The 25,240-nt window shown below is 41.3% G+C and overlaps 2 protein-coding genes across 3 annotated transcripts; both read right to left on the reverse strand.

Moving 5' to 3' along the window:
- Positions 1-901: 901 nt before the first annotated feature.
- On the reverse strand, positions 902-8,168 carry LOC101162054 (polyunsaturated fatty acid lipoxygenase ALOX8). The gene is made up of 15 exons (XM_023958800.2): positions 8,056-8,168; positions 7,798-7,977; positions 7,449-7,650; positions 7,278-7,359; positions 6,910-7,032; positions 6,725-6,828; positions 5,215-5,381; positions 4,958-5,101; positions 4,562-4,765; positions 4,400-4,486; positions 4,152-4,321; positions 2,107-2,228; positions 1,903-2,003; positions 1,523-1,693; positions 902-1,355 (listed from the first exon to the last, which is right to left on the reverse strand). The coding sequence occupies exons 2-15, from the start codon at positions 7,945-7,947 to the stop codon at positions 1,176-1,178; spliced, it is 2,007 nt and encodes a 668-aa protein (XP_023814568.1). The 5' UTR covers positions 7,948-7,977; positions 8,056-8,168; the 3' UTR covers positions 902-1,175.
- Positions 8,169-18,528: 10,360 nt separating this feature from the next.
- On the reverse strand, positions 18,529-24,684 carry LOC110014609 (polyunsaturated fatty acid lipoxygenase ALOX8-like). Of its 2 annotated transcripts, XM_023958799.2 has the most exons (15): positions 24,392-24,684; positions 24,134-24,313; positions 23,785-23,986; positions 23,614-23,695; positions 23,246-23,368; positions 23,061-23,164; positions 21,551-21,717; positions 21,294-21,437; positions 20,898-21,101; positions 20,736-20,822; positions 20,488-20,657; positions 19,587-19,708; positions 19,383-19,483; positions 19,003-19,173; positions 18,529-18,835 (listed from the first exon to the last, which is right to left on the reverse strand). In XM_023958799.2, exons 2-15 carry the CDS (start codon positions 24,281-24,283, stop codon positions 18,656-18,658), a joined length of 2,007 nt encoding a protein of 668 aa, XP_023814567.1. In that variant the 5' UTR covers positions 24,284-24,313; positions 24,392-24,684; the 3' UTR covers positions 18,529-18,655. The 2 variants fall into 2 exon arrangements, with proteins under 2 accessions (XP_023814567.1, XP_078808602.1); XM_078952476.1 differs by lacking the exon at positions 24,392-24,684 and having other exon boundaries at positions 24,134-24,377.
- Positions 24,685-25,240: the final 556 nt, after the last annotated feature.

Consider the following 25,240-nt stretch of genomic DNA (forward strand, 5'->3'; position numbering starts at 1 on the left):
ATATGAAATCTTTCCACCTTTATCCACCTCTGTCATGGTAGGGAGAACACGTCAAAGTAAGGGTGGGTCATCTAAGATAGCTCAAGGGTTAATCGTAAATCAAAATGATTATACCAGTACATTAAAATATGTTAATTGTGTCTGGTCAGAGAAGTAGAAAGGGAGCAAGTGATCCCTTTCTACCTTAAGTGTTTTGTCTGCCTTAGAGAATTTGTTGCGTGCATTTGCTCTAGTTTGCTTCACTCTCTCTCTTTGGATTATTTTTGGATAACAGACCTCAAAGTTGCTACTCTTATCCAGAGTAGAGGAACTCCTTTTTGTAAGACAGGCTCATTAAGTCTTACCCAATGCACGTCTCTTGGTTGTTCAGTCATCATTTATCTATCAATGACTGGAAATAATAGTACCCACATTTAAAGCAGCTGATTATATTATATGAGATTATCATTAATAAACTGAGGCCCTCCACTCGACAACAGTGAGAACAGTGATTCTGGGCTCCACAGACTTCTATGATTTTGGATATTTAGCGAACAAGAAGATCCGGCTTATAAACTCTCTCTATCTTTACCCAAAATAAACACAAAGAACTGTTTTCTTTACTGTGAAGTCATACTGAGGTTTCTCATGGTGATATTGTGGTACAAAGAACAAATATTCAAAACATTAATTAATGAACAAACTAGACAAAAAGATGCGAGAAACTTAGATCATAGTTGAATTAGTTTATTGTTTTAGCATTTATGGTAGGGAGAACACGCCAATGTAAGGGTGGGGTCATAGGACAGCACAAGGGTTAAATAAATTTGCTTCTTTTGACTCCTTTTCAAGCAATAAATCAAGCTCTACTTGAATTTAGTTAATGATCAGTGTATTTAATTAAGCAAATGTGATTTAAGTGACTTTTTTGTTTGTTTGTTTTTCTGTCTTTTTAATCTATGCATTTCAACATTTCTGTAATGAGTTTGATAAAAATGTGTAAATTCTTTATTGCTTTGACTACAATGCTTGAAATAAATCAATAAATCATATCAAATCAATATGGTTATCTATGTTCTTAATATTAGGAATGTGTGGATGTGCAAAGACCTATGAAAAAGAAAAGAGGCAACTTTAGTTTCTAAGTCCTAATTGAAGAAATTTCCATTTGTGGAAACCAACAGGTTTCTGAGGGTTCAAATGGCTACACTGTTCTCCACCAACTTTGGGTCCAGAAAGGTGTACGGCAACTTCAGATTTTCATTTCTGCACTTGATGTCTTCACTGAGCTTAATGAGATCTCGTTGGAACGTGGTGACCTTGTACTTTGGAAAGTCCTCGGTGAAATGCTCCTCCACAAAATCATGAAGGTATCGCTGTGGAGAACACAGACATTTTCAGTCACACATTTCTATCAAAAGCAGGAAGAAAACTGGGTCTTCCCTGCAGTGCATGGTGGTTCTGGAGTGTCACCATGGTAACAACGATTGAAGTGATCAGGGTTCAGAGAATTAAGATGGCATCAAAACCCCTGTTCTCTTACCGCGTCAGAGGACTGCATACTGAGCAGCCAGACGGTAGCCAAAATGTGTACTGTAGTCTGAACGTCTGGTAGAGTGGACAGGAAGCTGGCTTCATCTGCTTTACCCTTATGGGTTGGAGGGGGTTCCTGCATGGTGGAGGGGCCATTGGGCATCCAGCCGTAAAGGTCATACTGCAGTAAAAGTAGCATTTGAATCAGAGGCCAAGAGGATTATTGGTAAAAAAAAATATGCCTCAGATACTTTAAAGAAAAGGATGGACATCAGGTAAACTTCATAAGAAAGTAAAGCTCTGATGATTTCAGTCGAAGATTTCCTCCTTATTTTCAAGAAATCTCTCACACATAGAAACCAGGATCTCTTTTGAATGATGAAGACTCACCTGTCCAGTGTTAACAGCGGCATGCTGTGCAGAGCAGGTGAACATCACCATGGTAACAAACTTGACCAGCTCAGCCACAGTGGTGAACTTCTGTGGGATTCCTGAGGATTAGGAGGAAAAACGTTTTCACTTACAGCGGTTAAGATCAGATCAACCATTAACTGATGGAATGTATTTATCTCCAACTTCATAAAATCCACCCACCAGTCTCACTGCGTCTCAGAAAGCCATTTTCAAAGATCTCCTGGATCCAGTTCTGCAGCTCAGCATCATTCTGGACCATGCAGTCGGTCTTGTAGTAGAAGCTGAGGATGCCGTGAACAAACCTTGGAGAAGAACACAAACTGTCAACAACATGCATTTCCACCTGAAGTTTGAGTCCAGTATATTGTGTTTTGTCATTGTTTGAATATTCTAATCCCAATCGTAATGCCTCTTCATGAGGTTTGCCGCTTCTCCTACAGCAGGGGTCGGGAACCTTTTTGGCCAAGAGAGCCATAAACGCCACATATTTTGAAATGTAATTTCGAAAGAGCCATACAATAATGTAGTGTCCCTTTCCCACACTGAGGCACGGAGACTTAACCTCTTTTAAGGTTCTTTATTCCGATTACTGCAGACCGCAACAAACGCCGAACAATTAATTCAGCAACTCCTGAATCTCTCCCGCCGAGACGAGACGAGAGCGCGTCTCCCAACTTTATATTCCCCTGCTCCCGCTGCAGCCCTCCCGTTTCCCTTATTCGGCCCATAGCTGAACCCCATTGGTCCAAATTACCTAACAACAGGCTGAGCGACAGAACTGAGAGCCAATCAGATCTCTGCTTGACGCGTTCAATGAACTCCAGAACTTTTAACGCGGCCCAACAGCCATCCAACTCAGTCCGCGACAATATGTTTAAAACTAAAATACAAATGAATGTGTGCATTTGATGTAATTTCAACCTTTTTAAAGTACAATAAGTCTGTGGATTCTTTTTAATACCATTGTTATGCTGTTTCTAATAAATGATGAGTATTTCTCGTGGTAGTTTTGCTGATGGTCTAGTCTGGTTTACGTGGTGAGTTTCTGCTTCATGCAGGCGTTGAGACTTTAATCGTGATCTTAGGTTGGTATGAATGTTTTGTAGATGTGAGACAGACTGCTCACATGCAGACGGGGAGCCAAACACACACTCACACGCTGCAGTGAGTGACAGGCAGTGGGTTTTACGTTTTTACAATCCCTGCGCGATTCACCTGCTGCCTGTCCCCACAACACCTCAGCCCCACCCTCTGCTTTCTCCCTCACACATCCCGTCCCCGCAACTGCGCGCTCTTTCTCAGAGACGGGAGCGCGCAGTTTTAGGCACGGCAATTCACAGGTTTCCGGGTGGTACAAACTCTGTGAATTAATAGACAATTTTAAACTTATACTAGTGCTGGCGCAGATTTGTCTCTCTAAGCACCGCTACTACTGCGCGCCTCTGACATCGCATCGCGCACGAGAAGGACTGGTCTAATGAAGAAAAAAAATTTGAATTAAAGATTTGTCTGAGAGCCACATGTGACCATCAAAAGAGCCATATATGGCTCGCGAGCCTTAGGTTCCCGACCCCTGTCCTACAGCATGTGTCAAACTCAAGGCCCACGGGCCAAATGTGGCCCGCCTTGTCATTTTATGTATAATACTTTTAAATTTCTTAGAATAAAAATTGTGTGTATTTATTCATATCTAAAGGATTTATGCTAGAGAAACAAGCAAACCTATGTTTTCTATGCAACTGTAATTGTCACTTTAAAAAGTTATAGTAAATAAAAAATCAGTTATTTAACATTAGGGAGTAGTTATGTTTATTTTTCATTACATTTAGTTACATGTATAAGTTATATCTGGCCCTTTGAAGACAGCCGTTATACTGATGTGGCCCTCGGTGAAAATGAGTTTGACACCCCTGTCCTATAGGTTAGTTAGTGATTTAGTTCTTGGTGGTGGGTGTGGTTTCTGCCGGTTTTGGATAATTAATCCATTCTAGAACCTTCTTGGCTTTCCATATAATCCAACATGTCTTGGAAGTTGTTGAATGATTGGATAAATTAATGATTCAAACTTTTACAAACTCATAATCTATTTTCCCATCGAGAAAATGACCCAGCAGTAACAGAATTCTGCACTTTCTCTTTTGTCACTTCAGCCCTGAAAGGATTCTGAACATTATTTATGTTAAACCCAGCTTCTAAATGTTTCATTAGTTATGGAAACTACCAACCTTTGCATGATGTTCCACAGCTTCAGCCCATCGTCCCTGTAGTAGAAGTTGGGCACATCTTCCAGGCCGCGATCAATGATGTCATCAGGTATGCAGAGGGATCTGTAGCTCATGGAGGAGACACTCCTGTCCAAGAGGGTCAGCATGCCCTTTCCACCAGATGCTGTGTACTAAACAGGCAATTAAAGCAAAGTTAGAGACTTCAGATGACCCACAAATGCTGAAGAAATCTTCTGCAGTTCACTCACCAGGGTAATAGTTCCACTCTCTGAGATAAGCGAGTTTCGAGCCAAGACATTGATCTGCAGGGTGTAGCGTGTGTGACGGATGAGGAGCTGAAATGGAGACAGGAAAAGTTATGAAGATCCAGAAAGAGTACATCAACATGGTGACGGATCAGCTTCAGGTACCTTGAAGACAGGGTGAACTCTGGGAAGGTTGCGCTGCAGAGAAACCGCAAACACCTCAGCCAGCAGGTGAGTGCGCAGCAGGTGATAGTTGAGCTCATGCAGGTTGGAGTCTGCGCTCTTCACATACGTCTTGGCCAACAGCCAGTCATACTCTGAATCCGTGGGGAAGAAGATGGGGTTGTCCTCTCCTGGTTCCTGTTTTAGCTGCAGAGAAATCAACAAGTGTCAAGTGATGATTAAATCCATGGAGGATCTGCCTCCTGGTCCTGTCAGAGAACAACAAAGATGTCTGACTCCAGTCTTCCTTCTTCTCCAACTGCCATGTTCTTGTAGCTTTTTGTTGAAATAATACAAATGTCTTTTTCTGAGGAAAACCTTCCTGAAGTTTCTGTTCACCTGAATGGCAATAGGCATCATCTCATCATCTTCATTCTTGTGGAGCAGGACCAACGGAGGTGCTAGAAACTGCTTCCTCCCATTGATGGTGTTTGTTTCCACCCCATCCAGAATGTTGTAGTCGCACAGAAAGATGTTTCCTTTCTGTTGTGAATGGGGAGAAAGATGACGCTGTTACTCACAGGGGTTGATTTTAGCACCACGTTCATGTGGAAACCAGAGAAGAATCTGTCTGCTGCGTGTCAGGAGCTTGTTACCATCATTTCAGTCCGCAGAGTGAGCTGAGACTTGCTGACGTTCATGTCCAAGGGGACAGGAAACTTTGATGGGAGAGTTTTACAGCGTTGGATCATCATCGGGTTCACTCCATTTAGAAACTGGTAGCCAAAGAAGGCGTCCTCCCTCCAGTGCTTCATGGCGTAATCTGACAAAACAAATCTGTTTTTAAAAGGCGTTCTCCAAAAACAAACCTGTTAAAATTTAGTGAAATCTTTAAAAAATTGAATATTGTCTTATTTTGGGTGAAAACAATCCTCTAATGTGATCAGGACAGGCTCTGTAGCTACAAGTCCTCTTTTATGAACACAGTGTTAGTCACTGCAAAGACATTTCAGGTTTTAAAACCCGTCAAACAACTGAAATACAGAAAATATGTTTAATACGTTTTTTGTTTGTTTTAGAAATTACGTAGGATTTGCCACGCTGAAGGATATATGTCAGAAGTTTTCTTTTTGTAAATTTGTCAAGCTTTTTATCAAGGGTATCAACTTTTATCAACTGTATCCTACCTATCTAGTTCCAAACAGTTTCAAGGAGGGATTCATCTTTCTTGACCAGATTTTTGTTACTAGAAATGATCTGTATTGAAGTGTGACTGTGATGGCTGCCTATGCTGCCACACCATCAGGGCAGTAACCTCCTGCACCACACCCTACATATATCTGTTCACTTTATTTGTTTGCATATACTTTTAGATTTCTTTTTCAAAAATAACACACATTTGATCATGAAATTTATTAACATGTTTCAGTTGACTTTATTATAATTTGCTTTATTAATTTGATGTTATGCTTTGAGTTACCAGTGCTGAGGGGACCATTCTTGCTGCTGCTGCCATCTGCTGCTGGAACAATCAAGTCAGGCCTGACACAAGAATGCATGCCAGTCAGCAGAGGCCTTATGTTCAGCAGGCAGCTAATTGGACTGAACCATCACCCAGTGGACAAGGAACTCTTTCTGTGTTTCTTTACTGTAGTTTCTATTTTGATGATCTTTATTTTCATTTATTTGTGTATGTTAATTTACTATAGGATGGACTTTAGTTTAGTTTGTTCTCTGTATTTTGTCTTAGTCTTTTTAAGTTCCCCCTTGTGTGTCTAGTTGGTTTGATCAGCCACTATATATGTTCCCTTGTGTTTGCAATTAGGTAGATCAGTTAAATTGTGTTGGTTTGTTTGTTCAGTTGTCCTCTGTTACATTTAAACGCTTGAGTTAACTTTGTTGCTTTGACCTCTTTTAAGGGCCCATTTTTGCCCATTTACACTTTTTGAAAAATGAATTTCAATATTTTTGATTAAATTGTTTGCTGTCCTTGCCTTCTACTGCTCAGTCCACCACAGTGACCCTCTAGAGCTGTGGTTTCTGGAAAGAGCGTCTTTCTGTCACAAATATTCTCTCCATCTGCATAAAAACTACACTGATCATCTCTGTAACATTTTTGATGGTATTTGGAAGGATTTCTTTTTCTGTAAGAATCAATGAGAGTACCTGACATGGAGGTCACATGACACTCGTACAGCTGTTCAATGTCCCTCATGCTGTTCCACTTGTCTATACAATTAGACCACGCCTCCAAACCCAGCTTTCCCAGCCTGCAGGGTGAGAACATTACAGTCACTTCCTGAGCTCAAAGTCACTCTGACATGTCACACCATCAGGAAGCAGACACCTACGCTGCCACTGCTGTGAAGTTAAACTCCAGTTCTCTTGTGTAGGGGTAGCGGTCATCCGGGGGCAGAGACTTCAGGGTATCTGCCTCCATGCAGAGTGGTATTCCCTCTTTGTAAACGGCCCACCTGAGCAGAACAGAACAGTAGAGAGCAGAGGAAGGTCAGCCAGCTGTGAGCAGTCCTGATCCCAGAGGGACCTGGACACGTCCAACAACAAAGATGGCTTCATCTAAAACCCTGATCTGATTGATCAGCTGCTCAGTGTATTTCTATGCAGTGAACAGAGGGAGGAGCTGTGGCTCCTTTCATCAGAGCTGAGATCATGATGGAGCATCACCATAAAGAACATCTTTAAAGATCTGAACTCTGACCTGTAGAGATTCTTCTGATTCTTCAGCTCATTCTTCCTCGTCTTGATCATCTGAGGATTCGTCTCCTGAAAGTCCAGCACAGCTGAGAGGAGAGAGGAAAAGCCCAGAAGCAGGTCAGATCATTCTGGAGGACAGCATGTGGACAGCAAAGTGCATGTGAGAGGAACAGACCTGCCCCCTCCCTGAAGAAGTGCTTCTTGCTGTCTGTTAACCAGTGGTAGATGGGAAAACTGTAGACTTTTCCATCAGGAGACTCCACCTCCACCTTTGCAGGAAGCCAACTGTCTTTGATGATGATCCATCCCCATTTTTCAAGCTGGATCTCCAGCAGCTGTCCCAGGTCTTCAGAGCAGGTCACAGTGAACGTGGACTCCTGGATTTGAGAGAAAACACGTTCATCACCATCTCAGATCTTCCTTTTTTCTGCCTCCTGCAGAAACACAACCTCTGCTGCAGACTTTGACAGCAGTGCAGCAACAGGGGGCGCTCTTAAACACACAAACCGATGCTTTCTACTTACATCTCCTCTGTGGAAAGCAGACTTGCTTTTATCCAGCTTCACTTGTTCACTGCTGCCATCCTGGCCCACCAGGGTGATGTACACGTCATCTATGGTCCCAGCAAAGGCCACGTCCTCGGTAGAAACGGTCACTTGGTACTCCACGGTCATTTTGTCTTTCAGCAAAAGATTCCTGACAGGCTTCAAGAACCAAACCAGAAGCAGATCAATAAGACACTTCTGTTGCTATGTTTCAGGTTTTCAAAAAGCAGGACTCACCTCTGAGCATCAAACCAATAACGTCCTCTGAAGAACTGCTCTGCAGATACAGCTCCTCACAGAGGCTTCGCTCTTTTAAAGGCAGTGTTGTGGGCATGTTCTGTGACGCGCAGCACATGCTTCTGATGATGAAACTTTCAACATGTTTAAACAGCTTCAGCGTGTGAGGTTCTTCAGAAAAAGGAAACAATCAGCTGTCATTGATGGTTGCACTTTAATGCTTGTTTCCTCATGAATGTGATGACTGTGGACTCTGAAGCTTCAGTGGCTTCATCATGTCCTGAAAGTGACCTTTAAAGATTCCTACAGGTGCCTGGAACTCATGGATGGAGCAGTTTTTGAAGACAAAATGATTTTCATACTGGATAACTGCCTCTCAGTCATTCACACATATGGACTGTCATGTAGTAAAAGGGGTCAGCAGGTGGACCCAACCCCAAGTGTTCATCACTACTCCACCTTCTTCTGTGGAATCACTACACAACTCAGGTTGATAATTTCCCAGATATGTTCTCATCAACTTTGTGTTTGTTACTCAATCCAGTGTTTCAATCTGCAGCCTCCCAAAAGGAGAAACCAAACCATCTTCTCTACAGAACCAGCTTCCATTAGGCTGCAGGGAAGCACCAACGTCAACCCTCTGCTGACGAGAAGAAATATAGTCGGGAAAACGTGAAACCTCACCATCAGTCTCACAGTTCTTTTGACAAGAATGTATGAAAATACTTTAGAATGTATGAAAATACTTTAGAATTTGTCTGAGTCAAACTTTTTCTGTTTTTGCTCTTTTGTTCCATAAGGTCTTCTCCGTCCAAATGTTGTAGTTTGAAAGATTATCTGGAATGTTTCCTTTTGGAGAGGGGTACTTCGATGGTTGTCCACTCTACTTTAGTGTTTCAGTGACATTGTTGGTCATGTTCTGTTCTGATTAGTCTACTGTCAGTCACTCCAGGTCCTCAGTGTGTTTGAGTGTCTGGTTTTCAGTTTGTCATTGTCAGGTCATCTGCTTTGTCAGCTTCTCCAGAGTTTTGCTCAGGATTCAGTTTATTTGAGAAATGTTTAAGGTTCTGCCACCAAGCCTGGTTCAGGAGGCATTTTGGGTCCAACACCACCAGTTCCTGACAGCTGGTTGTACAAAACCACACACCTGTCACTGCCACATGAGGGCTCATCCTCGTATCAGTCCTGGTCCAAACAGGAATCAAAACCTAGATTTAGTATTAGGGTCTGCATTCACCATAGCTGCTTACCTAATTTGCAGCTTGTCACTTTCTTCTTAGATTGTTTGCTTCAACGCACTGCATCCAAAGTATTGATATAGAAACTGTCAAAACAAAACTAAAAGGAAACGCAGACTCCTGCACAAAGCATACTATACACAGGGACGTTTGCATCCATGCATATATGTCAGGATCTAGGGGCTTTTATGGTCTTCATGGCTTGCCATACCTGCTCAGCCTCCAGAGTTCACTGAATGATCATTCAGTGCAGCTGGTCATGTGGTGAAAGGGGTCAGTAGATGGACGTTTTGAAGGGAGACCTCAATATATCTATGTGCAGAAGACATAAAGAACTGGGAGAGGTTCTGGGTTACAGTTACAGAAGTTTCATTACCTCTAATAATCTTTTGCCTGAAGTTCAACTCTTCAGCTCATCTTCATCACAACCGCTGCAGCAAAGTCCAGCCTTGGGGCCCCGGCTGGTAATTCTGTGGAAACCTGAGTAAGGCTGCTGCTGGCAGGAAAAGGGTTTGGTTCATCCATGTGGGAGGATGACAAGTCACACTCTGGATTGATCAATAAAGGTAAAGTTGATAAGAGAAAACCTGAGAAAGTGTCAAGCTCATAAAATGTGTCACCTGGGCTGTGAGATAACAAAGGAGAGGTCTATTTCCACACAGTTCTTCCACAGAAGAGGGTAGGAAGAAGTGAAAGTCAGACTCAACCCTTTATTCTGAGGACCAAGACGTTGTCCTACTGTTGGTTCTTTGGTTAAGAAGTCTCCATCTCAGCTGGATGGAGTTGTCATCTTCTTCAGATGTGGAGTCCAGAAGAGCAGAACTTTAGCTAGCCTGATTTGACAGGAAGTTCTAGCAATGAAAACACCAACGGTAATCAGTAGATGACAGGACAACCTACTGAGATCAGATCAGAGAATGAAGAGAGTTCAGGTGTAAGTGACAAAATACTAAAATGATCACAAGACTGTGACAAGAAGTTAGATTTAAAAATCTTACATTTTAATTTAAAGCTGCTTTTTGTTTGCTTCTAATCTTGGTAAGCTGCCTCACCATGACTGGTTACTGTGTAAAGTTCTAGGGTAGAAAGGTCAGGTCACATTAAATCGACATTAAATCATTTTGCAGATCCATTTAACCAACGTAACCTACATTTGAACTAAACAACAAAAAGAACCTAAAGTACTTTGAGATTTTTATTTCTGTTTTTTCCTCTGTAAACTCAAGTTAAATCTAAAATGAATAAAAATGTTGTTTCACTACAGTAAAACAGAGTTTATCTAAGTCCCCCCACCTCACCCCCCAGTCTATCCATCCATTGTCCAAACACACTTATTCTCTTTTAGGGTCACAGGGTTGCTGGAGCCTATCCCAGCCACTGTTGGCTGAAGCCGAAGTTCACTTTGGATAGTTCACTAATCCATTGCAGGGCCACACAAACAACAACACTCATGTTTACAAGCAGAGACAATTTAGAATCACTAATTAACCCTGAAGCATGTTTTTGGACCCAACCCCAAGGTTTCATCACTATTCCACCCTCTTCTGTGGAATCACTGCACAACTCAGATAAACAGTTTCCCAGATAGGTTCTCATCAACTTTGTGTTTGTTACACAATCCAGGGTGTGAATCTGCACCCTCCCAACAGGAGAAACTAAACCTTCTCCTCCTCTCCTGAATTTGGGTTTTAAAGGGTTACAAGAAAAGATTCAGACATTTTTTAATCTGATAAAAGGTGAAAATGAATGAAGAGGAGGAGGAACTGGAAATAAAATCATACAGAAAAAGGTCCTGAATCCTCCATGAACAAAAACTAGTAAAATCATAGTCTACCATATGTTCTGACTGAGAATTATTCATCATAAAACCACATTAAACCTGCAACCACTCCACAAAAATACAGGTGAACTTACTGTAGCAGATGCTGCAGAAGTTTCCAAACAGCACAAAATCTACAGGCTCACTGCAGCAAAGAACTCTGGGAGACTGAGTTCAGTGGTTCCCTCATCACTTCCCCTTTCAGTTTCTTCAAAGAAATCCATCAAAATAGAGAAAGTCTGGTCAACCACTAGTCCAACAAGCTCCCAGTGCTCAGAGGAATGCTGGCAACACCAGTTCACCTCACACGTGCACGCACACGTGCACTCACACCGACACAAGTGTCAGATACAGTATTTTATTACAGTATTCAGTATTTTAGAGAAATACTGAAATAAATGTATTCTTTATGTTCAGACAGAGCAGCGCTACACTTGGAAATCTCTTTTTCTTCCAAACCCGAGCGATCCTGACAATCCAAGACTTGTTGTGAGAAGAATTCCAATTCCTGGAACATCAGAGAACCCAGAGGAGACCATCAACTCTGTTCCAAAGACACCGACTGGCCCAGTTCCAGAGTTTGGACTGAGCTCCTCTTCAGACTCTCCTCCAAGAAGTCTCTCCACTGCCTCCTCTGCCTCTCCTCCAACTCAGTGTTCTTCATCAAACAAGGAGGACTTCACAGGACATCGTGTAGGAAGATGTGATGGACCCAGTTCGTCACACAGGTCTCCAAAGACCTCCTCAAATGTTCAGCTGAGCTCCAGTACAAGCTTGGTACGTTCCCATAAATGCTCCTTCTCTTTCTCCTCAAGGTCTTTCAGCTGCACCAAAAGCTAAAAAGATTAACTTTACTCTTCGAACTTCTGATTAATTTTCAGGAAGATCAATATTTAAACTATTTTATTCTTTTTTTATTCATCCTAGTCAATTGTTGTTGTGTTTTAATCAGAATTCAGTAGATAATCTTTAAACAAACAGGTTTTCATTTCTAGTGAAATACTGAAATAAATGTTTTCTTTATGTTCAGACAGAGCAGCACTACACTTGGAAATCTCTTTTGCTTCCCAACCCAAGCGATCCTGACGATCCAATACTTGTTGTGAGAAGAATTCTAATTCCTGGAACATCAGAGAACCCAGAGGAGACCATCAACTCTGTTCCAAAGACACCAACTGGCCCGGTTCCAGAGTTTGGACTGAGCTCCTCTTCAGACTCAGACTCTCCTCCTCAGAAGTATCTCTATGCTCCATCCTCTCCAAACATCAACCCTGTTCCAAAGAACACCTACGGGTGGTTTGAGTTTCTCCTCAGATTCAGACTCTCCTCCAAGACGTTTCTCCACTGCTTCCTCTGCCTCTCCTCCAACTCAGTGTTCTTCATCACACAAGGAGGACTTCTGGACCTACGAGAAGCTGAAAGACCAAGACAAGCTTGTTCTAAAGAGACAACACAAAGGAAATCCTGCAGGAAGATGTGATGGACCCAGTTCTTCAAAGAGACCTTCAAACACCCCACACCCCAAGAGAAAACCCGTACCGCCCCCGACCATGAACAGTACGAACACAAAGTGGGTCAAGAACCTCAAATCAATACTGGCAGAAAGAAAAAAGCAGCATGGACAGCAGAACTTTAAGAGAAGTGCTAAAAGTACGGATGCTGCACCAACAGCCAAAAGAATGATGAAGACAAACTCCTGATTCACTTTCAGAAACTTCAATATTTAAACTATTTCATTCTTTTTTTGTTCATTCTAGTCAATAGTTGTTGTGTTTTAATAAACTTTATACAAAATCTAAAGAAGTTTTAGTTTAACAGACAATTTCTTCTTAGTTCTAGATTTGATTTTGTAGGAAAGCCTCTTTATTTCCCTTGAAATGGTTCCTCATGTCAACATTTCTGGGATTAGCAGCAGATCTGAGCAGCTGAATTCCAGCAGGGAAAAGGTTTTCTACTGATGCTAAACAGCTGAAATGCTGAGTTCTCCACAACAAAGAGAAACTTCCAAAGCTTTTCTTCACTATATCAGCACCTGATCAGAAAAGGGGAAAGCAGAGGAGACACACAGTAGAGCAGGTTTGTGGCCAAGGCACTGATGATGTCATTTGTTGCAGACACTGCAGCTGTGATTGCACTGTGGCCCTGAAACCTGATTGAGTTTCAAAAAGAACACAGTTGGATGTTAGAATATATTTTAGTTGAGAAATAACATGTGATTCATGTGGTCCAAGAAGGGGTCCTACCTTTGGTTCTTTGGTGAAGAAGCTGGCTGGATGGGAGTTTTCCAGGTCCTCCTTCAGAGATTGGGTGAGAAGCTCGGTCACCTGGAGAGACCTCGGAGTAGAGCCACTGGTCCTCCACGTCAAGAGGAGCCTGTTGAGGTGACTCAAGCATCTGGTCCAGACGCCTCTTGGACTTCTCGCTGGGGATTGTTCCACCCATGTTCCACTGGGTGGAGGTCCCAGGGAAGACCAAGGTCACGCTGAAGAGACTATGTCTGTCGGCTGACCTAAGAACACCCTGGGGTCTCCCCAGAGGTGCTGGAAGAAGTGGGCGGAAGGAGGAGGGAAGTCTGAGCTGCAAAAATAACTAATAATTCCCAATGGCAGAGTTTCATTTTTCATTTTTTAATGACTCCCAGTTCAAAAGCAAACCATATTTCAAAACTGTTCCCATTAGCAGATTTAATGATGTCATGAAGGTTTTTTTTTCATTTGCAGGTATTTGGGTGGAGTTAAAAAAAAATCACTTTTTCCCCAGGAGCAAACTTATTGTTTTCATATAATATTAGGGTTTGTTATTCATGTTAGTTAAAGGGTTTTGTAACATCATGTAATTACACATTTTTATATGTAATAATTCAAATCTCATATAAAATTGTGTCTTCATTACTTTCAATTTTTCTTATGTAAATTAGGTTTGTTAATTTGTTTAAAGGTACACCGATGAATTGTGTAACTGGTTGTATCTTTCCTATTCTGTCCTAAGAAAAAAGCTCTGTTGCCTAGCAACATGACATAATGATTCTAGGGCATCATAAAGACCCTTTAATAATGCCTTACAGTCATGTTGCTAGGCAACACGACATATAGCCCCAAGTCAAGACACATTGATGTCACCTACTGCTTTATGACATCATTGATGACAATGCCAACCTGATGTCACCAACTGCTTTATGATGTCACTGCCAACCTAATCCACTTATACACGTGCTAACCCAAGTCAGGTTGACTCCCCTGAGCCTTCACTGAAAGAGGAAGACCTTCGTAGTCTTTTTAAAGACTGAAATTCTTCTCTTCTCAGTGTTAAAGCTTTTTGAAAACCATGTTTCAAAATCAGGGCAGTTTTCTTAGGAAAGTCGCTTTCCTTGGAAGCAAACATCAAAATCCTCCATTTCACAGTGACCCACTAAAAGTCATTGTTCAATTTCATGATGAAGCTAAACTCAAGCAAAGATGCGCCAAAAGGAAAATCTCTGAGTATGACAAAGAATCTGCAACACCGACAAAGAAAAGAAGGGACCTTGAGTTTCCTTCCCTAAAGGATGAATCTGCATTCTATATTCCTGACCATAACAGAAAGAGAAAAGCAAGCTATCTGGAACAACCGCTGGACAAAAGATTCAGAGGAAACCCAGCTGAAGAAGACAACCCAAAGCTTAGATTTGAGGCTAAATATGTAGAACTGCATCCACTCGGTGAAGGAGGTTGCGGATCTGTGTTTGCTGGCTATCGCAAATCAGATCATTTGGACGTTGCCATCAAACACGTCCCCAATAAATACCAGTACTGCAAACACGTGGATGAAAAGGGAAGAGAGATATCTGGGGAAGTGGCTGTGATGCTGAAGCTCAGGAGCGGAACATCACACTCCGCTGGCAGCAGAGCACCAATCGCCTTGCTAGACTGGTATGTGCTGCCACATGAGCTGATCTTAGTTTTGGAGAGACCAATGCCAGCCGTGGATCTTCAGACTTACGTTCAAGAGTGTAGAGATTGGTTTGGAGAAAAAGAAGCCAAGATGATCCTGAAACAACTAGTAAAAGCAGCCATTTCCCTTCAGGACAAAAAGATTTTCCACCGAGACATCAAAGTGGAAAACATCTTGATAGACATGAGTTCAGGCGCCCCACAAGTCCGTTTAATTGACTTTGGAGTCAGCTGCTTCACAGAGTCACATTCAGAATACACCACCTTTTATGGAACAGAGATTCACGCCCCTCCAGAATGGTGGTATGAACACACGTACAGCGCTAGACCCACAACAGTGTGGCAGCTGGGAATTGTCCTGTTTGAATGCCTCCACAACAAAAACTTCAGTTCAACTAAACTCATGGAGAAAAAGCTCCAACTCAGGCAAAACCTTTCCAAAGACTGCAAAGACTTTATGAAGCAATGCTTCATCCAAAACCCAAGAAGGCGCCCCAGTCTGGAACAGATTCTGCTTCACCCTTGGCTCAAGTAAATTTTGTTTTTTTTTTGTTTTTTTTTGTTTTTTGGTTCAAGTAAATTCTAGAATCAACTCCTCAGCCAATGGCCATGTGTGTTCAAGTTACTGTATAAACAGATACTGTAGAAATAAATAGGACTTTGATCCCCAGAAGGAAGTGATGATGTTACAGCATCATGATACGATGCCAGAAATAGTAGAATGTACTTTAGTATTAGTAATTAAAATGTTTAAAAGTAGAATAGTATAGGAAATAGAAAAAAACTGTGTATATAAAGAATGGGAATAAAGTCACTGACAGTACAATGTACTTTAATATTAGTAAAAGATAGATAAACTTAAAAAAATAAATTAATGACTATATTATTAACAGAATGGAAATGAGCTCGTCGACATAGTACATTGTACTTCTGTATTATAGTGACAGGTCAGCTAAAAATTAGACTAATCCCAAAAAGTCTGGCAACCAGTTCTGGATAAAACTAATCTTTGTTGGGATTGAACTCTGTTCTGGTGAAATGTTAATAAATAAATAAATAAATAAATAAATAAATAAATAAATAAATAAATAAATAAATAAATAAATAAATAAATAAAAACCTGTTATAGCCTTTTGTCGCTGGTGATGAAGGTTGATTGGTGATTTTCTTTCTTTTTTTTTTCTTTCTTTTTTTTATTATTATTTTATTTTTGAAACTGCTGCCTGTTTATGTTAGGTTGTGATGTTAAAAAGAAAATATGAGTTTGTAAACATCTTGATGTTCTATTTTTCATGATTGACTGTTTTCACTACCCAAATAAAATAAAATAAAAAAAATTAGACTAATCCAAACAAGGCAAAAAAAAAAAATGATGTAAAAAAACTGCAAACACATGATAGTTTTAAATTAGCGAGCTCTTCCATTCATTAGTGGGTTTTTCTCCGGGTGCTCCGGCTTCCCACACAAAAAAAGTAACTCCGCCAGAGTGTCTTTTTACAAGAACTCTGCCGGTCCCAAGCCCGGATAAAGGAGGAGGGTTGAACTGTAAGAAAACTCAAATTTAACATGAAAACAATCATTGGTGGTTCTCAACAAGTTGAGGTTGTTTTGCTAAAAACCCAAAGAGTTGAGGTCACTGCATCCCTGTGAAACAGAAATGGCTCCAATCTCAGAAACAACCAAACCGTTTTTTTGAGAAAGCCCTTCTAAAGTAATGTCCTTGGACCTGCACACAAATGAACACAAAGAGGTTAGTGCAGCGACTACAGATGTCCTGATCTGATCACATGATCAGAAGTTGGGTCTGATCACGTATAGTTTCAGACTCCCACTGTACATCAATAGACATGCGTGGAGAGGGTTCACTCTTTTAGCTACCTGGGCGTGCAGATCACTGAGGATCTCTCCTGGACTGAAAACACCACAGCGGCAGTGGAGAAGGCCCAGCATCTCTGCTTCCTAAGAAAACTCAGGAGGAACAACCTGGAAAGGAAGCTGCTGGTGACCTCAGGAAGTATGGAAGTGAGATAATGTTTATGTGCAACACATGTTTTATCTATAAATGTATGTTTTTTTACTTTACATTTTTTCTGTTCTTAACTTTTTAGTTCTATATTTAATATTTATTCTATAGTCAACCTGACTTTTATCATTTTTTAAACAGCTGGAGAGCACAGAGACTTTCGTTGTGTCACAAGCTTCTTGTGCAACAATGACAATAAAAGGAATTCTGATCCTATGGAAATCCGATATTTCATCCAGCAGAGACAGAATCACTCCTGTGTGTCCTAAGTCTACCCTGAGGCCACCTCCTGGTAAGGTATGCCTATCACTTGATGTAATCCTTGTGCTATCCTAGGCACTTTACTATTGGAAGTGGGGTCATCTAGACCCACTAGACAGTGCTCTGAACCTTTTTTCTTCAATGATTTCTTGATCTTCACTGGTGTCCATAGTCTATATGAAATCTTTCCACCTTTATCCACCTTTGTCATGGTAGGGAGAACACGTCAAAGTAAGGGTGGGTCATCTAAGATAGCACAAGGGTTAATCGTAAATCAAAATGATTATACCAGTACATTAAAATATGTTAATTGTGTCTGGTCAGAGAAGTAGAAAGGGAGCAAGTGTTTTGTCTGCCTTAGAGAATTTGTTGCGTGCATTTGCTCTTGTTTGCTTCACTCTCTCTCTTTGGATTATTTTTGGTTAACAGACCTCAAAGTTGCCACTCTTATCCAGAGTAGAGGAACTCCTTTTTGTAAGACAGGCTCATTAAGTCTTACCCAATGCACGTCTCTTGGTTGTTCAGTCATCATTTATCTATCAATGACTGGAAATAATAGTACCCACATTTAAAGCAGCTGATTATATTATATGAGATTATCATTAATAAACTGAGGCCCTCCACTCGACAACAGTGAGAACAGTGATTCTGGGCTCCACAGACTTCTATGATTTTGGATATTTAGCGAACAAGAAGATCCGGCTTATAAACTCTCTCTATCTTTACCCAAAATAAACACAAAGAACTGTTTTCTTTACTGTGAAGTCATATTGAGGTTTCTCATGGTGATATTGTGGTACAAAGAACAAATATTCAAAACATTAATTAATGAACAAACTAGACAAAAAGATGCAAGAAACTTAGATCATAGTTGAATTAGTTTATTGTTTTAGCATTTATGGTAGGGAGAACACGCCAATGTAAGGGTGGGGTCATAGGACAGCACAAGGGTTAAATAAATTTGCTTCTTTTGACTCCTTTTCAAGCAATAAATCAAGCTCTACTTGAATTTAGTTAATGATCAGTGTATTTAATTAAGCAAATGTGATTTAAGTGACTTTTTTGTTTGTTTGTTTTTCTGTCTTTTTAATCTATGCATTTCAACATTTCTGTAATGAGTTTGATAAAAATGTGTAAATTCTTTATTGCTTTGACTACAATGCTTGAAATAAATCAATAAATCATATCAAATCAATATGGTTATCTATGTTCTTAATATTAGGAATGTGTGGATGTGCAAAGACCTATGAAAAAGAAAAGAGGCGACTTTAGTTTCTAAGTCCTAATTGAAGAAATTTCCATTTGTGGAAACCAACAGGTTTCTGAGGGTTCAAATGGCTACACTGTTCTCCACCAACTTTGGGTCCAGAAAGGTGTACGGCAACTTCAGATTTTCATTTCTGTCCTTGATGTCTTCACTGAGCTTAATGAGATCTCGTTGGAACGTGGTGACCTTGTACTTCGGAAAGTCCTCGGTGAAATGCTCCTCCACAAAATCATGAAGGTATCGCTGTGGAGAACACAGACATTTTCAGTCACACATTTCTATCAAAAGCAGGAAGAAAACTGGGTCTTCCCTGCAGTGCATGGTGGTTCTGGAGTGTCACCATGGTAACAACGATTGAAGTGATCAGGGTTCAGAGAATTAAGATGGCATCATAACCCCTGTTCTCTTACCGCGTCAGAGGACTGCATACTGAGCAGCCAGACGGTAGCCAAAATGTGTACTGTAGTCTGAACGTCTGGTAGAGTGGACAGGAAGCTGGCTTCATCTGCTTTACCCTTATGGGTTGGAGGGGGTTCCTGCATGGTGGAGGGGCCATTGGGCATCCAGCCGTAAAGGTCATACTGCAGTAAAAGTAGCATTTGAATCAGAGGCCAAGAGGATTATTGGTAAAAAAAAATATGCCTCAGATACTTTAAAGAAAAGGATGGACATCAGGTAAACTTCATAAGAAAGTAAAGCTCTGATGATTTCAGTCGAAGATTTCCTCCTTATTTTCAAGAAATCTCTCACACATAGAAACCAGGATCTCTTTTGAATGATGAAGACTCACCTGTCCAGTGTTAACAGCGGCATGCTGTGCAGAGCAGGTGAACATCACCATGGTAACAAACTTGACCAGCTCAGCCACAGTGGTGAACTTCTGTGGGATTCCTGAGGATTAGGAGGAAAAACGTTTTCACTTACAGCGGTTAAGATCAGATCAACCATTAACTGATGGAATGTATTTATCTCCAACTTCATAAAATCCACCCACCAGTCTCATTGCATCTCAGAAAGCCATTTTCAAAGATCTCCTGGATCCAGTTCTGCAGCTCAGCATCATTCTGGACCATGCAGTCGGTCTTGTAGTAGAAGCTGAGGATGCCGTGAACAAACCTTGGAGAAGAACACAAACTGTCAACAACATGCATTTCCACCTGAAGTTTGAGTCCAGTATATTGTGTTTTGTCATTGTTTGAATATTCTAATCCCAATCGTAATGCCTCTTCATGAGGTTTGCCGCTTCTCCTACAGCATGTGTCAAACTCAAGGCCCACGGGCCAAATGTGGCCCGCCTTGTCATTTTATGTATAATACTTTTAAATTTCTTAGAATAAAAATTGTGTGTATTTATTCATATCTAAAGGATTTATGCTAGAGAAACAAGCAAACCTATGTTTTCTATGCAACTGTAATTGTCACTTTAAAAAGTTATAGTAAATAAAAAATCAGTTATTTAACATTAGGGAGTAGTTATGTTTATTTTTCATTACATTTAGTTACATGTATAAGTTATATCTGGCCCTTTGAAGACAGCCGTTATACTGATGTGGCCCTCGGTGAAAATGAGTTTGACACCCCTGTCCTATAGGTTAGTTAGTGATTTATTTCTTGGTGGTGGGTGTGGTTTCTGCCGGTTTTGGATAATTAATCCATTCTAGAACCTTCTTGGCTTTCCATATAATCCAACATGTCTTGGAAGTTGTTGAATGATTGGATAAATTAATGATTCAAACTTTTACAAACTCATAATCTATTTTCCCATCGAGAAAATGACCCAGCAGTAACAGAATTCTGCACTTTCTCTTTTGTCACTTCAGCCCTGAAGGGATTCTAAACATTATTTATGTTAAACCCAGCTTCTAAATGTTTCATTAGTTATGGAAACTACCAACCTTTGCATGATGTTCCACAGCTTCAGCCCATCGTCCCTGTAGTAGAAGTTGGGCACATCTTCCAGGCCGCGATCAATGATGTCATCAGGTATGCAGAGGGATCTGTAGCTCATGGAGGAGACACTCCTGTCCAAGAGGGTCAGCATGCCCTTTCCACCAGATGCTGTGTACTAAACAGGCAATCAAAGCAAAGTTAGAGACTTCAGATGACCCACAAATGCTGAAGAAATCTTCTGCAGTTCACTCACCAGGGTAATAGTTCCACTCTCTGAGATAAGCGAGTTTCGAGCCAAGACATTGATCTGCAGGGTGTAGCGTGTGTGACGGATGAGGAGCTGAAATGGAGACAGGAAAAGTTATGAAGATCCAGAAAGAGTACATCAACATGGTGACGGATCAGCTTCAGGTACCTTGTAAACAGGGTGAACTCTGGGAAGGTTGCGCTGCAGAGAAACCGCAAACACCTCAGCCAGCAGGTGGGTGCGCAGCAGGTGATAGTTGAGCTCATGCAGGTTGGAGTCTGCGCTCTTCACATACGTCTTGGCCAACAGCCAGTCATACTCTGAATCCGTGGGGAAGAAGATGGGGTTGTCCTCTCCTGGTTCCTGTTTTAGCTGCAGAGATATCAACAAGTGTCATGTGATGATTAAATCCATGGAGGATCTGACTCCTGGTCCTGTCAGAGAACAACAAAGATGTCTGACTCCAGTCTTCCTTCTTCTCCAACTGCCATGTTCTTGTAGCTTTTTGTTGAAATAATACAAATGTCTTTTTCTGAGGAAAACCTTCCTGAAGTTTCTGTTCACCTGAATGGCAATAGGCATCATCTCATCATCTTCATTCTTGTGGAGCAGGACCAACGGAGCTGCTAGAAACTGCTTCCTCCCATTGATGGTGTTTGTTTCCACCCCATCCAGAATGTTGTAGTCGCACAGAAAGATGTTTCCTTTCTGTTGTGAATGGGGAGAAAGATGACACTGTTACCCTCAGGGGTTGATTTTAGCACCACGTTCATGTGGAAACCAGAGAAGAATCTGTCTGCTGCGTGTCAGGAGCTTGTTACCATCATTTCAGTCCGCAGAGTGAGCTGAGACTTGCTGAAGTTCATGTCCAAGGGGACAGGAAACTTTGATGGGAGAGTTTTACAGCGTTGGATCATCATCGGGTTCACTCCATTTAGAAACTGGTAGCCAAAGAAGGCGTCCTCCCTCCAGTGCTTCATGGCGTAATCTGACAAAACAAATCTGTTTTTAAAAGGCGTTCTCCAAAAACCATCCTGTTAAAATTTAGTGAAATCTTTAAAAAATAGAATATTGTCTTATTTTGGGTGAAAACAATCCTCTAATGTGATCAGGACAGGCTCTGTAGCTACAAGTCCTCTTTTATGAACACAGTGTTAGTCACTGCAAAGACATTTCAGGTTTTAAAACCCGTCAAACAACTGAAATACAGAAAATATGTTTAATACGTTTTTTGTTTGTTTTAGAAATTACGTAGGATTTGCCACGCTGAAGAATATATGTCAGAAGTTTTCTTTTTGTAAATTTGTCAAGCTTTTTATCAACGGTATCAACTTTTATCAACTGTATCCTACCTATCTAGTTCCAAACAGTTTCAAGGAAGGATTCATCTTTCTTGACCAGATTTATGTTACTAGAAATGATCTGTATTGAAGTGTGACTGTGATGGCTGCCTATGCTGCCACACCATCAGGGCAGTAACCTCCTGCACCACACCCTACATATATCTGTTCACTTTATTTGTTTGCATATACTTTTAGATTTCTTTTTCAAAAATAGCACACATTTGATCATGAAATTTATTAACATGTTTCAGTTGACTTTATTATAATTTGCTTTATTAATTTGATGTTATGCTTTGAGTTACCAGTGCTGAGGGGACCATTCTTGCTGCTGCTGCCATCTGCTGCTGGAACAATCAAGTCAGGCCTGACACAACAATGCATGCCAGTCAGCAGAGGCCTTATATTCAGCAGGCAGCTAATTGGACTGAACCATCACCCAGTGGACAAGGAACTCTTTCTGTGTTTCTTTACTGTAGTTTCTATTTTGATGATCTTTATTTTCATTTATTTGTGTATGTTAATTTACTATAGGATGGACTTTAGTTTAGTTTGTTCTCTGTATTTTGTCTTAGTCTTTTTAAGTTCCCCCTTGTGTGTCTAGTTGGTTTGATCAGCCACTATATATGTTCCCTTGTGTTTGCAATTAGGTAGATCAGTTAAATTGTGTTGGTTTGTTTGTTCAGTTGTCCTCTGTTACATTTAAACGCTTGAGTTAACTTTGTTGCTTTGACCTCTTTTAAGGGCCCATTTTTGCCCATTTACACTTTTTGAAAAATGAATTTCAATATTTTTGATTAAATTGTTAGCTGTCCTTGCCTTCTACTGCTCAGTCCACCACAGTGACCCTCTAGAGCTGTGGTTTCTGGAAAGAGCGTCTTTCTGTCACAAATATTCTCTCCATCTGCATAAAAACTACACTGTTCATCTCTGTAACATTTTTGATGGTATTTGGAAGGATTTCTTTTTCTGTAAGAATCAATGAGAGTACCTGACATGGAGGTCACATGACACTCGTACAGCTGTTCAATGTCCCTCATGCTGTTCCACTTGTCTATACAATTAGACCACGCCTCCAAACCCAGCTTTCCCAGCCTGCAGGGTGAGAACATTACAGTCACTTCCTGAGCTCAAAGTCACTCTGACATGTCACACCATCAGGAAGCAGACACCTACGCTGCCACTGCTGTGAAGTTAAACTCCAGTTCTCTTGTGTAGGGGTAGCGGTCATCCGGGGGCAGAGACTTCAGGGTATCTGCCTCCATGCAGAGTGGTATTCCCTCTTTGTAAACGGCCCACCTGAGCAGAACAGAACAGTAGAGAGCAGAGGAAGGTAAGCCAGCTGTGAGCAGTCCTGATCCCAGAGGGACCTGGACACGTCCAACAACAAAGATGGCTTCATCTAAAACCCTGATCTGATTGATCAGCTGCTCAGTGTATTTCTATGCAGTGAACAGAGGGAGGAGCTGTGGCTCCTTTCATCAGAGCTGAGATCATGATGGAGCATCACCATAAAGAACATCTTTAAAGATCTGAACTCTGACCTGTAGAGATTCTTCTGATTCTTCAGCTCATTCTTCCTCGTCTTGATCATCTGAGGATTTGTCTCCTGGAAGTCCAGCACAGCTGAGAGCAGAGAAGAAAAGCCCAGAAGCAGGTCAGATCATTCTGGAGGACAGCATGTGGACAGCAAAGTGCATGTGAGAGGAACAGACCTGCCCCCTCCCTGAAGAAGTGCTTCTTGCTGTCTGTTAACCAGTGGTAGATGGGAAAACTGTAGACTTTTCCATCAGGAGACTCCACCTCCACCTTTGCAGGGAGCCAACTGTCTTTGATGATGATCCATCCCCATTTTTCAAGCTGGATCTCCAGCAGCTGTCCCAGGTCTTCAGAGCAGGTCACAGTGAACGTGGACTCCTGGATTTGAGAGAAAACACGTTCATCACCATCTCAGATCTTCCTTTGTTCTGCCTCCTGCAGAAACACAACCTCTGCTGCAGACTTTGACAGCAGTGCAGCAACAGGGGGCGCTCTTAAACACACAAACCAATGCTTTCTACTTACATCTCCTCTGTGGAAAGCAGACTTGCTTTTATCCAGCTTCACTTGTTCACTGCTGCCATCCTGGCCCACCAGGGTGATGTACACGTCATCTATGGTCCCAGCAAAGGCCACGTCCTCGGTAGAAACGGTCACTTGGTACTCCACGGTCATTTTGTCTTTCAGCAAAAGATTCCTGACAGGCTTCAAGAACCAAACCAGAAGCAGATCAATAAGACACTTCTGTTGCTATGTTTCAGGTTTTCAAAAAGCAGGTCTCACCTCTGAGCATCAAACCAAGAACGTCCTCTGAAGAACTGCTCTGCAGATACAGCTCCTCACAGAGGCTTCGCTCTTTTAAAGGCAGTGTTGTGGGCATGTTCTGTGACGCGCAGCAGATGCTTCTGATGATGAAACTTTCAACATGTTTAAACAGCTTCAGCGTGTGAGGTTCTTCAGAAAAAGGAAACAATCAGCTGTCATTGATGGTTGCACTTTAATGCTTGTTTCCTCATGAATGTGATGACTGTGGACTCTGAAGCTTCAGTGGCTTCATCATGTCCTGAAAGTGACCTTTAAAGATTCCTACAGGTGCCTGGAACTCATGGATGGAGCAGTTTTTGAAGACAAAATGATTTTCATACTGGATAACTGCCTCTCAGTCATTCACACATATGGACTGTCATGTAGTAAAAGGGGTCAGCAGGTGGACCCAACCCCAAGTGTTCATCACTACTCCACCTTCTTCTGTGGAATCACTACACAACTCAGGTTGATAATTTCCCAGATATGTTCTCATCAACTTTGTGTTTGTTACTCAATCCAGTGTTTCAATCTGCAGCCTCCCAAAAGGAGAAACCAAACCATCTTCTCTACAGAACCAGCTTCCATTAGGCTGCAGGGAAGCACCAACGTCAACCCTCTGCTGACGAGAAGAAATATAGTCGGGAAAACGTGAAACCTCACCATCAGTCTCACAGTTCTTTTGACAAGAATGTATGAAAATACTTTAGAATGTATGAAAATACTTTAGAATTTGTCTGAGTCAAACTTTTTCTGTTTTTGCTCTTTTGTTCCATAAGGTCTTCTCCGTCCAAATGTTGTAGTTTGAAAGATTATCTGGAATGTTTC

Source organism: Oryzias latipes, chromosome 9 (assembly GCF_053564925.1).
Source record: "Oryzias latipes strain Hd-rR chromosome 9, Olatipes_Hd-rR_3.1".
In the NCBI taxonomy this organism is placed as follows: Eukaryota; Metazoa; Chordata; class Actinopteri; order Beloniformes; family Adrianichthyidae; genus Oryzias; species Oryzias latipes.

Excerpts from the sequence above, each read along its gene's own strand:
- LOC110014609 (XM_023958799.2), bottom strand. The coding sequence starts at position 24,283 with ATGACCGTGGAGTACCAAGTGACCGTTTCTACCGAGGACGTGGCCTTT. Across the intron at positions 20,658-20,735 it reads AGAGTGGAACTATTACCCTG|TACACAGCATCTGGTGGAAA; the intron begins GTGAGTGAACTG and ends TTGCCTGTTTAG. Across the intron at positions 19,709-20,487 it reads CTGTGGAACATCATGCAAAG|GTTTGTTCACGGCATCCTCA; the intron begins GTTGGTAGTTTC and ends TTCTTCTCCAAG.
- LOC101162054 (XM_023958800.2), bottom strand. The coding sequence starts at position 7,947 with ATGACCGTGGAGTACCAAGTGACCGTTTCTACCGAGGACGTGGCCTTT. Across the intron at positions 6,829-6,909 it reads AACTTCACAGCAGTGGCAGC|GCTGGGAAAGCTGGGTTTGG; the intron begins GTAGGTGTCTGC and ends CTCACCCTGCAG. Across the intron at positions 1,356-1,522 it reads GTATGCAGTCCTCTGACGCG|CGATACCTTCATGATTTTGT; the intron begins GTAAGAGAACAG and ends TGTTCTCCACAG.